General features: G+C 37.3%; 1 protein-coding gene across 4 annotated transcripts; it reads left to right on the plus strand.

Moving 5' to 3' along the window:
• The first annotated feature begins 1,242 nt into the window (after window positions 1-1,242).
• On the plus strand, window positions 1,243-7,531 carry LOC141905026 (cyclic AMP-dependent transcription factor ATF-3-like). Of its 4 annotated transcripts, XR_012619238.1 has the most exons (6): window positions 1,243-1,468; window positions 2,953-3,223; window positions 3,350-3,460; window positions 3,872-4,461; window positions 6,673-6,768; window positions 7,170-7,531. XR_012619238.1 is itself a non-coding variant. In XM_074793738.1 (4 exons), exons 2-4 carry the CDS (start codon window positions 2,963-2,965, stop codon window positions 4,196-4,198), a joined length of 699 nt encoding a protein of 232 aa, XP_074649839.1. In that variant the 5' UTR covers window positions 1,243-1,468; window positions 2,953-2,962; the 3' UTR covers window positions 4,199-7,531. The 4 variants fall into 4 exon arrangements, 1 of the variants encoding a protein (XP_074649839.1); XR_012619236.1 differs by having other exon boundaries at window positions 3,872-6,768; XR_012619237.1 differs by having other exon boundaries at window positions 6,673-7,531.
• The last annotated feature ends 5,180 nt before the right edge of the window (window positions 7,532-12,711 follow it).

Below are 12,711 nucleotides of genomic sequence, written 5' to 3' on the forward strand. Positions count from 1 at the left end.
TCTATGTTCGGGGTGACCCAGTGCAGTGTTTTCGTCTGCATTCAGCTCACTACCTACTCTTACTCTGAGAAGGCTAACGATTTCTTAAAACTAAGCTTCTAAAAAAAAAATCGAAATTGAATTTGCGGTCATTTAATTACTTCCGCATCCACACGACCTTGACTCGTAAAACGCGGATCTCTAATTCGGACTCAAACGTGGACTTGCGGAGCGCGTAAATTCTTACCCTTTTATTGGATAGCAGTGAACCAATCAGCGACCGGCAATTGATGGGATTCGCGCGTTTATGCTACAAGGCAAAAACTTATTCGCCTAAAAGTTCAACAGTCAATTCAATTACCTGCAACAAGCTTGTGTTCGTCTCCGTTCAACAACTACACCTGATGAAAAATTTAAATCCTTCTAAGTCTTGTTGTATTGTATTTTGTTGGAAGGAAGAATTTCAAATTAATCCGTTCAATTTTAATAATTAATCTTTTTTTTCAATGTAGAAATACAGATCCTACGGCCACTTTTGCTTTGGTGTTTATACTTGTAGGCCCTTCTTTCTAATCATAATTATTATGTAAGCATAAGTATGTATTATTACTATATATTTGCTGAAACGATATCGAATGGTCGAGTGGATGATGTCATTTTAGTTTTTTTCTCATATCGGGAACAATTAGTTTTCGGAGAAATTCAGTTCATTCAATCTGCGACTGGTGCTCTTTGTACCTGACCTTCATGTCTGTTTATTTTTTTTTCAACATGGCAATTTAAATTAGGCTGTATAAGAGAAAGAAGAATATGTTGACGATCCAAAAAGCAAAGTTGGGACTGGTAACTAGGACTCCTGGTAACCGGTGTAACATATTGTATTTGAAGGCAATACATGGAACGATCGCCCGACTAGAATTTTCGTTTATTAAAACACTTCCAACGAACATTCGACGCGCTATTTGAGCATGATGTACAATATTTGCCTACTATATACTGACTTATATCATAATAAGTCGTCGATAGTTGGATTATAATACTCCTCAAAAGCCTTTCGGTGGTATGAGTCATCGCGACGCCGCCGCCAGCGTGTTCAATATTAGAGCGCATGTCTCGCCGCGCGTGTGCTGCCAGTACTGTGTTGTTACTCCGTCGTCACAGTTTTTTGACCAATAACGAGCGCTGTAATTCAACGCTCGCGATTAACAGCCATTCATAAGTAATCGAACGTTTGTTGTGAACGCTGAAAACCACGTGTACCGGTTACGTCTGTTTCTATTTATAGCTATAGACAGCGGCGGACTGAACGAAATGATCGTTAGTATTGCACCACAACCTGGCGTAGAGTCAGCGAGATAAACGGTGACCCCGGACTTTACCGGGGTTTATCAACAAAATATATACGGATTATCAGATAAAGAAAGAAAGAGAAGATTACCGCATGGTCAATAAAAAACGGATTAATTGTCACCCTGTTATTCATTCAACGGTAAGCGAAATATTTGTCATCAAATGCAACTTGTTTGGTATCTTGTAATCGGTAGCGGCAATCGGGTCAGCGACGGGGTCTGCTCCCAGTGAGTTGTAACAGACTTGAAATAACATTCCTTAAACGTGTTGAAATGTGATTGTTTTATAGCATATCGTATGAGCAATTTTACGTGTTATAGCTATGCATTCATAACGAGAAAACATAAATGAAAGTTATAACAAGAAAATGTAAATGGAAGTGTCGCGTTTTATATTATATTCCGGGTGAATAATTCTAAGTCTCACGCAAAGCTTTTTACCGGCAGTCCTATATTTACGAGGTTTATTTACGACCCTAGTTTTATTTTCACAGCGATATATCGCGCAACTTCAAATTGTATAAGATACATAGATGTTTGAATGTTTCCCATGTTCTACGATACCGATAGAAACCATCGGGAATACAATATTGTATTTTGGAATGTCACTTGGGGTTGTTAATTTTAGGATAGTTCTAACCCTGGACGGTTCTTGGTTGCGCGGTGCGATCGCTACGACGGGTTCTCGTTAGCCTCTTGATTTAAAGCTGGAACAAGCATTCGGTTCACATCTGCCACTTGCCACAGCCATCAATCACAACTACCAGCTATTAGATCGATAAGGCTATTGTTGGAGTTGAATTCTTTACCACAACGGGGAAATTCATCCATCCATTGTCATTTTCAATATTTCCGAAAAAGCGCACTCAAATCAGCGATCAATCGGGAACGAAACCGCTGCCACGCTTTTGTATCATATATCCACACACCGAATGAATAAATGCCAGAAAAATTCATCTAAACTGGAGACCTTTTTAGAGATATCGTACTCTAGTTGTGAAGTGATTATCACACCGCTCGCCGTCGTAGATTAGCTCGTATATAGATTACACATTTTACTAATTTGAATAGGTTATCAGTATTTAGATTTTTTTTCTATGAAAGAGGTCAGACATTTTCAATGACTTGTACAACCTGGTAGTAACAACTAACGTCATAGCGCTACAGGTGAGTAACACACAAATAGGGGGCGCTCAAACTGGACACAACCCAATCAGTATCGACCTGACAAATCGGATCGCAAGATTCGGCCAATCGTGCCTTCATTTTATAGATAAATAGACCTTGAGTAATATCGCACGTGTGATGATATATATTAACCGAGCGCTAAGTGTGTTTTGATTTATTATCAATTCGTAATGCGATTCGGAAAGGACACTCCTGGACTGGTGGATACCACCAAACCACAAGTTGCTTTAATGCAGCAACGGAAGCAAGTGTACGTTTGCAAACGAAAAAAAGTTTTTCATTACTGCTAGAGTAATCCATCGAAATACGTTTATATGAAACGAAGAAAAAATTCAATAAAGTGACGTGGAATCATGTTCATTTTAACGTATTTGATTATAGATTAGATACTTCTTGATATTTTTCTTACGCGTCGATGTTGAATGTATATTTTCAGAGACGCGACGATGTTGAGCGCGACGAGAAAACGACCGTATAATTCGATGTCCTCCGAAGACTCGGACGTACCGCCGTCTCCGGCTTCCAGCGTCGGTAGTCTCGAGGCCGAAGTCGATTTGCGTTTAGCTACGGCCACTATGGCCGTAGCGACGTCGGGATCGCTAACCCCGTTGCTGAAAGAAGAAATACGCGCCGCGATTCAATACAAAAGACTACAGCGCGGAGAGAGCGAACTGGTTGTTGAGTACAAGGAAAAGCAAAAAAGCGAGGTAAATCTTACCACCAAGATCATCTCAGATTATCATCTTAGCTTAAACCGCCAAAATGCAATTTCACCTATCTCAGTCAATCATAAATAATCGATTTGAAATGCATATTCTGAACTCGTGTTTTAGGAAATGACAAATGAAGAAGTTGGAAAAAGGACGATCCGGCGAGAGAGAAATAAGGTAGCTGCGCAGAAATGTCGCATGAAAAAGAAAAGAGATGCCGACACTTTAGAAAAAGTAAGTAGAGTATATTGCACCTATGCTAATTACGTAGTCCCTGAGCTATGAATCAAGCGTCTTTTGAAGCTCAAAACGTAAACCTATATACTAAACGGCTCGTAATTTTTTAAACGAATAAATTTCAGAAATTTTTGAAAGAAAATGAATTTTCAAGATTGAATACTATAACAAATTTTGGATCGTAATTCATTTATTCAGTAGCATTGGGTATACTTCACCATTTGACCGGATAACAAATAAAGAATCAGGGAAATTAAGTCTCAAAACACGCATCGGTTGAGATGACATTCACCGATTAAGCCGTTTACGTGTTAACGGGGATCGAGTATAGAGAAATTTTCTAACAGAAATGCATCGAATTATTAGCATAAACGGCTTGTCTAAAACGTGACCGTTTTATTTCTTCAGCGCAAAGAAGAACTGGAATTAAGCCAGGAGAAGCTGAAAACCGAAGTACAAAAATTAGAGCAAGAACGCGAGAATTTGTTTCATATGTTACAATGCCATCAGCAAGTATGCCCGCTTCACAATATGACTTCAGCGACAGTGACCCAACAACTAAACCCGCCGCCGCAGCCGCCGACAAACCGAACAATATCTGAGAGCAGCGGTTTCAGCGAAATGAGTTATTTCAGCGAATCTCCCAGCCAGCAAAGCAACGATTCGTCGTTCGCTTTTCTAACAAGTGATTCGGATGACGATCTGAAAATGTTACTTAGTTTGAACTCCAACTAGGATGCGCGAATTAAAAACGTCTCAACCAACCGCTGTCAAATAGTAGCTTTTGTGTTGGGTTCAATCAAAACGTCGTTCTTTTCACTCAACACCTATAACGAGTCTCGGGACCAAGTTTGGCGAAAACAAAAAACATCGACGTTAATCCGTTGAGAATTTCTGAATCGATTGTTGTTCAGATTTTTCCGTTTAAGTTTCCGATTACGAGAGACGTATATGAAAAACGTTGATGTTTCTAGAAGCGATCCAATTGAGTCAACGCGGTACGTATTCGGTATATTAGATACTTTTATTTTTGTAAAATCGTTGTTATCATGATGAATACTAAAAAATCATTGTGAATATTGACCAAAAAAAACATTACCATCAGATTGTTGTTAAGAGAGAGCTAGGAAACTTTCTGCTCAAAAATTCATCGTTTATATATATACAATCACGGAAATCTTTATACAATTTCTGATCATCAAAACACCATCGCATGAAGTTCATATTCGCTCACTAGGCAGACGGTTCGCACGCGATTTCAGAAAATCGTACTTCGTAGCCCGTATCGTCCGCACTAAAGAATTATTCATTTCCGAGAACAAAACAAATAGAGGATCGGCAGATATTGGGCTGGAAATATTTTGTAAATTCCTTTGATATAACGACAGCGATTGTAGCTGACATTCAAATAGCGCGAGAAAAGATTCGTTTCGCAGATTAAGAGTTCGCATTTAAGATGCGTATTCTGGGTTGCAAACAATAATGCAAAATGTCAACGTTTCACCAATACCGGTACTGTATATTTTATAGCCCAAAATCTGTCTATTTTCGACACCTATTTTCGCGTTCCTGAACACAGGAGTTATACTGAGGTAGGTTTTTGTGAAATCGTGCGCGCGAGCTGTCTGAACAATTTACTGGGAACATAACGGATTTTGATGCGTAGGAAAATCGCGAGACAAACGTACAAAATAATACAAGGCTTGTTGTGATGGAAAAACCGGGTCTGTTGTATAGTGTAAATATGGTATAAAAAGAAAGGGCATTTTGAAAAAAAACGGGGCAATGTTTATCAGGGTATACACAGTCTTGTTAAACAGAAAAAGGTATACGCCTATTGGTTTGTTTGCTTACAACGGCGAGTGGTACATGTAAAAAGAAACCGTGTAAATATCTGTTATAAAAGACAAATTTGTAGGCGACAAATGAATTATATGTTAATTTAGTAATTAACATTGAACATCAAACATGCAAATCATAAAGGCAGCATATACAATCTCAAGCAGGCCATTCTACCGAAATAATATGCACGACAACTGTATCCACCATGTTTGATAAATAAATATATGTTTGTGTGAATAAAGACTGGTAAGATCTATAGCATCACCTGTAAATATTGTATACTACAACACTGTACATAAAACGAGTGGCAAAAAACTGACAAGTAACTCGGGGGCGGATCGAAGGGCAGGGTGCAGGGGGGATTTTAAAGGAATATGAAAAGAACTATAAAACATCAACTGATACTTTAAAAGTTTAAATTCATAAGCGTGTTCTCTGTACTTCCAAAAATGAGGTAATAGTTTTCGATGATCGGGTGCACTATTGATTATATTAATTCAAATTCTTTATTGACACTAATAAATTTTACAATAAAACATTTTAGAAATACGTCAACAAAGTTAAACAACACAAAGAAATGAATAAAGTGATATGCCCTGTTTTGGGGAGCAGCCCTACCTGAAACAGACCCTAGATCCACCCCTGTAAATAGTTATACCTGTGCGTTTGTTTGTTTGTTCTGGACAGATATTTTTGTTCAAATTTCTAAAGCAAAAAAAAATGTATTTGGAAGTATACTGAACTGAAGATGTATATAGTAAAAGTGAATACTGTAAATATACGGGTATATGGGCTCTTTCGAATCATATAAAACGGAGTTGTAGACGAGGTCAGTGATTTGGCTTGGCGGGTATTTTTGTTTCCTTTTATAAACGTACATGTATACGGGGCCTATATGTATACATGCATACATGTCGACGATGTCATTTTCTTGACACTTTTAGTTACGACGTTTTCAGCACGAATTATCAACTGCATATACATTCCGTATCCTATATTCCGGATATTTCGTCTAGCCTAAATGTCTTTTCGTAGAAAATCCCTAGAATTTTTTTTTCTTCACGATTGCGCGGCCAATTCGGGTGAAATGATAATATACGGTATATCTATTTACGTTTTTTTGACTTGCCACTTTAAATTGAACAATATATATTATTCTCGGACGTGCCGAGACTCCGACTATTATAGCGTCAGAATTATTTCAAAAGTTAGGCTGTGTATGATGGAAACATGATGTCTGTATCTGTAACAAAAGTGTATTAATCTATATATGTGATAAAATACTATTATGAAACTTCTTGAGATGTATATGTTGTAAATATATGTATGTTGACGTATTCATTAACTAAGATTCTTAAACTGTTTAGGGAATGAATGAATTAATGATGTAATTCCTTGTTGTACGCGTAAAAATAAGAAATATTTGGGCTCATGGTGTGCTTTCCTGTTTATGTGTTGTTGCCGTAAGTACATATTTTAACTCAAACTTCGCTGCGCGTCCTGCGGCCGCTCTCTCGATGATGCTAGCATTTCGCGATTATACGTTACATTCATGGATAATTCTATAATATTTGTTAATAAAAATAGTATATACGATATTATGTAAATTCGCAGAGTTTATTAAATATAGATAAATATATATATACATACATATGCGTGGTCTTTCAACTAATTATACCAGATAGACAAACTCAATTGCAAATTCAATCGCGCTCAAAACGTGTGTTTTGTTTATAAATTGTTATTGAGTGAAAACCCACAAAATAAATCTAGAACAATTCCAATTGTTTTATTCCTAACGTTTCGGGTGGAATACTTCCACCGGAAACGTATAGAAAAAAATAATTTCTGTTTTTTTTTTCAGATTTATATTGTGGGTTTTCACTCGATTACATTCAAGACATTCATGGAAAAAGTCTCAACTACATGTATAGATTGAGTATGTCTATCGAAATGTTTTATCCAATGTGATTTGATTTCTTTTAAATAGAAATATCGGCGTTAATTTGAAATAGATCTAGCTGCTTGGGTATATATACATTTGACTACTATATCTATATGTCTCTCGGAATGCTTAGAAATTCACGTTTCTTTTCGATGCATTATGAAAGCAATATAGATCAGAATCCAGTGTTGTATATATCTACAAACAGTGTTCAGGTATAAATTTCATTTCTTTTGGCAATAAGTGATATGTATATTGAATACGCTGTACTTATTTCTCATTCTGCTAAAATGTGAATATATAAATATTTGCGTCGATATCGTGTGAAAATGAATATCTATCGAAAAATGTTAAGAAATAAAATAAATAAATGTGACGGAAAAATATTTGTGCATTTTTTGTGAAAGAATTTAGAATCTCATCCTCGGAATTCGGTGTTGGTCGAGCGTCATAAGTGGACGATTTTCACGGAATTGGAAAAGTCTCCATTCGAACTTACTGACACGATAAAATAACCTTCGCCTCCCCTCAGTCCTACTCTGTCTGCATATATTTTTCCGGCGTCGAATGATTGAAGCTTTTTCTTCGTTTGGTAGAATTCACCGACGTACAGGCAGTTCACAGAGCAAAGAGGAGTCCACCATAATATCATAAATATCATAACTGATGAGAAACTAATACTATACGGAAATTCGGTTGGTTCGTTTTCCTTCATGTTTTTCATTTCATTCTATCGATTTTCGATTTTTGCCTTGATGCCCGAAGGTGAGATATGAACGTTACATGTATACATCTCGCAAAAATGAACGATTCTACTAGACGAACTAATGCCGCACAAAAATATACGACGACAAATCGTGTTTGAAATGCGCTTGATTAAATTTCAATCTGAAAAATGCGTACGATTTTGATTCAATATCGAGAACAATAGATTATCGTCTATATCTATCGTGTACTCGGTGGCTGGAATATTGGCCAGTGCTAGTGACGTCAACAACAAAATAAATTCATCACTTACTAGTTGTATAAAATGAGCGTAATAGAAATAAATTCATATCCATACACGTTCACATAATAATTCAAAGCAGTACGAATCTGTTTCATATATATATATGTGATTGCAGTGCATATAGATTTCTGACATCATTCGCTGAAAATAAGATATTGTCTCATCTATGGCGTATACCTGTTCCAGGCAGTGTCAGACACTTATAGCCTATATTTACTTCTATTTTCTAAATCATAGACTCTAATGCGGTATGATGTATAGATATGTCTTTATTTTACGTTTGAAGTTTAAATTCATTAAGTCTTTAATCAAAACAAGTATATTGTAACTATATTACACATTTTGAAATATCAAATTACGGCATTTATTCATTAATATATCAATTTTAAACGATCCAAAAATGCCTACATTTCGGTTTAGAAATCAGATTGTACAGTGTTATCACAAAAAAAGGATTTACTTGATATAAATGCATTTTCGTGGGAACAAATGGATACGTCTAGTTGATTCAAAATGAAGTCATGGGCGGTAAGTCATTTTCTAATCCTCCGTATCAACATTATCTGCGAAGAAAATGCATGTAATGAAACCTATATCGCAATCAAATCAAACCAATAGTTATGACGGTACTTGAAATTGTTTTGATGAATGAATGAATCCATTTATTTTGCATTTTAAGATTACATCATATTATAGAAAAATCAACAGGGTTTCGTATCAATTTTATTACGATAAAGAGTAATAATGAAAATACCGATGATCATTGCAAAGTAGGACCCGGTTTCATGGTCGTGAGTTAGATTCAGCTCTTGAGTCAAATCAGTTCATTACCAGTTACTATATCTCTTGGGTCAAAACTAACACACAACTGTGGAACTAGGGTTAGGGTGGAGTCCAGATCTTTCTCTTATTCGCCAATTCGATGCATTGCTTAAAAGTCGCGTGGACTTTTCCGACGGAGACTTGAAATAAAAATTCACTTTTAGTGCAGTTTTAGTTTATCGTGTTTAGCGCAGTTTTCCGTAAAATACAATAAGATACGTGACCTAATATCGTTGTGACACGTCTTCGAGTAGACTTTGGCTCCTTACCCCCATAAACCTTTGAATATAACGGCGTTCTAACCTGACAACGAATTGAGAAAAAAATATCGCGTTTTATTCAGTCGTCTGTCCGTCAAAATAATGCGCAAAGGGATGGGCGATGATACAAAAATATAGTTCAAGACATTTTTTACAATATACAGATCTATAATAACTCTGAATTTTTCTAGGCTAATTCCAGTCTCGATGCAACCATGAAAACAAACCTTCATTTTTAACGATATCCTGTTATTGTCGACTGTAACGGGTCAAACACAAACAGCCGATTTTAGGGATAGGCTCGATCGCGGAGTGGGCATAATAGTGTAAACCGTCGACACTATAACTGGGCCATCCCCTCCTCCTCGCCGGCGAAAACAACATTCAATTCATTCGGATTACATAGAATTGGAAAATAACAAGGTTGGGCGTCGTCGGATGGCCTTAACTAAAATTTGTGCGTCTTTAGCTTTTAATTTGTAAATATGAACAGCTTTACGTACAAAATCATAAAAATGTGATACAGAGAGATGATTTGAATAGATAGAAATAGTAGTTAATTTTACTCTATATCCTAATAACTTTATACAATATTCATATTCATCATGTGTATTGATTTTATATTTTTAACCGACACTGGACAGTCCATATAAGGTACTTGACCATTGATCAGTGCCGGACTGGCCACTGGCATGTCAGTGCCATAAACTCTTATACTCTTCCATCCCGCTCTCTCTCTCATCTGGACATACAGAATAAAGATCTATCATCATATTCATGCTGCAATTATAGTTAGAGTCATTTTTTTAATACATCTGAGCTGGAAACCTCGTTATCAAATACAATCTTGCTGTTAGGATTTTGTACGTGAGGAGTTAAATCACGGCGACGGAAAAACATATACGTAGTGGGCTTAGCATATACCATAGTATTATAGTATGCATATTAAGTATGTATTGATGAGCCCTTGCGGGCTAAGTTGGGATCACCGCCAGGCAGGCCCGTAGCGTGAGGAATATGCGGGTGGGTTGGTTTTTGATTTGATTGGAACTGTAGGGGGTCAGCAGTGAGTTAATGCTGCCCTCCCCCAAGAAGATTTTGAAAATTGTATGCTGAAATTGGGCCTCTCGGAGATTTCCGTTGATATAATGAAGGTGTATATGAATAAATGAACAAATTCTTAACTACAAATGTATTACTACGTTGCAATGTAAGTGTAACGTTTTTGTTTAACATTTACTTTAAGATTTTTCGCGCCACGTCGGACGGGCCTGTGGGCTACAAAAAGAATCGTATCGCTTGAACCCCATAACCAAGAGTTAACCAGAAAATTACGATATTTTTAGGCTAGTTGAATGAAAACTGCCAATAGTCCATACAATCTAGAGAAATTGTTGGCGCAATTACAGAAAATGCCTTTTGCCGCCTAAAAAGATGAGCTAATACGAAGGTAGCACGTCATCATTTTTTTGTCTTATTCCATTGTTTGTATTTTTTGCGAATGACACAACCAGCGACAGGGGAATCAGTCCAAAAGACGGGTCCCGATCAAACGTTCACAATGCTTATTCTTCACTATACGCGAAATGCTTGAAAGTTCAAGGGATCCTACTTCAAGCTCCCACGGCGAACCTATTGTATTGACCGCACAAAGAATCGGATATTCTTCAAAGGTATCCGACAGAAATTAAAAATTCTTATCGAAACTCCAAAGGTGTCTGAATATTTTGAATATACAATCAACGTTGATGGCGATCGTTGTTGCATATTGCATTTACAGTGTGGTTGCCGCCGACTCTTGAGAGAGAGAGAGAGAGCTTTTAGACATATTACATTATAATCAATACTTAACAAGGTTTTCGTATAACGGAATGTAATCTTTTGAAGTTTATTCTGTAAAACACCGATTTCGTTATTTATACCACCCACCGGTTTTGTTAAACGGTACATAATTGCCGTTGTCCGACCACAAATTTACATGCTCGATGTCAACGTGTCAGTGAAGTTTTAACTGGAAAAAAATACCGGCCACACACGTCGAAATTTAGGCAGGTTATACCTATATCACTGGTGGCGATATACCACCCAGAATTTACAGAAAACCTGGACGTCGTAATTCAACCGTAGGTTCTCACCTGTCAAAATCGAAACAGTTCCTCCTCTCCTCTCAGTGTCCCGTTTGCTTGTTTGTTAGTTTCTCGTTGATTGCACGTAGCTTTTTCGACCTATGAGTTTTTTGACCACACAAAATTCAGCTCAGTTTAAATCAGGTTAGCTATATAGCGAACATCTATGAATTAAAAAGCGACGTATCGCTTCGCCGATGAAAGGGAAGAAAATAGCTGCCAAGGGGGTGGGGGGGCTCGCGAACGAACCCCCTTAAATGTTCATAGTGCCCTTCAATAAGTCAGTGTAAAAAAATTTTGGCCAAGGTTTTTCGAAATTTGGATACAATTTTCATGTTTTTTTTTGTGGAGAATGTTCATGTTTTTGTAAAAATGAAAATTCATCCATTCTAAGATTATTTACTCAGATACCCGGGCACTTCAGATTAGCCCTTTTCCACGGTGAAAGTGCCATCATTCACGATGAAAGTTCCCTTTTTCTTAGAATGGAACTGTCCCTCCAAAAAGCTCGGCACAGGCCTGATGCGAATTGAATTAGTTTTGATGTACATGCTTCAATTTCAATCGGGTTTAGTAAGGTAATTTAATGATAACTTAATTCTAAGATTATGCGGAAATGCTGACATTATGGGAATCTAATACTACGTGTATATTTATCACGATTTATCGGACATATAATATACAGTAAACCTGGCATACATATCGGACAAACTGGGACCGGTAAAATCATCGGTCCGAGGTAAGGATCAGAAGATACGTCAGGAAATCAGAAAATGATTTGTGTGGTTCGAGTAGGTCATGTCTCAGCAAGGCGAGGTTTAATCGGGTACACATAAGCCGCGATCACACGAGCGTATTTGGCCCGGGCTAAATTCGGCCCAGAACAACTGTTCTCGCGATGCCTGTTTAGCCCGGTCCAGATTTGGCCCGACCAAAAACGTCGGACCAGGCCCGCACCAAGTTTTAACACGATGCAAATGACGGAAATAACTCACTTCGCTTTGTTTAATGTTTAGTATCGAGTGAGCAGTTTACATGTGAACGCACTCTCTAATTAGGCACGGGCCAAATTTAAACTGGGCCTGATCCATGCCAATTTGGACAGTCTCCGTGTGGCCGCGGCCATAACTAATTTGGACCTATGATAAAATCTGATAAGGCTAAAATGAAACTATACTTTGCTTCTCCTTATAGGCTGGGTCACTTTAGTTAACTACGATAAAATTTGTTATCAGTTCATTTCT

This window comes from Tubulanus polymorphus, chromosome 1 (genome assembly GCF_964204645.1).
Source record: "Tubulanus polymorphus chromosome 1, tnTubPoly1.2, whole genome shotgun sequence".
Lineage (NCBI taxonomy): Eukaryota > Metazoa > Nemertea > Palaeonemertea > Tubulaniformes > Tubulanidae > Tubulanus > Tubulanus polymorphus.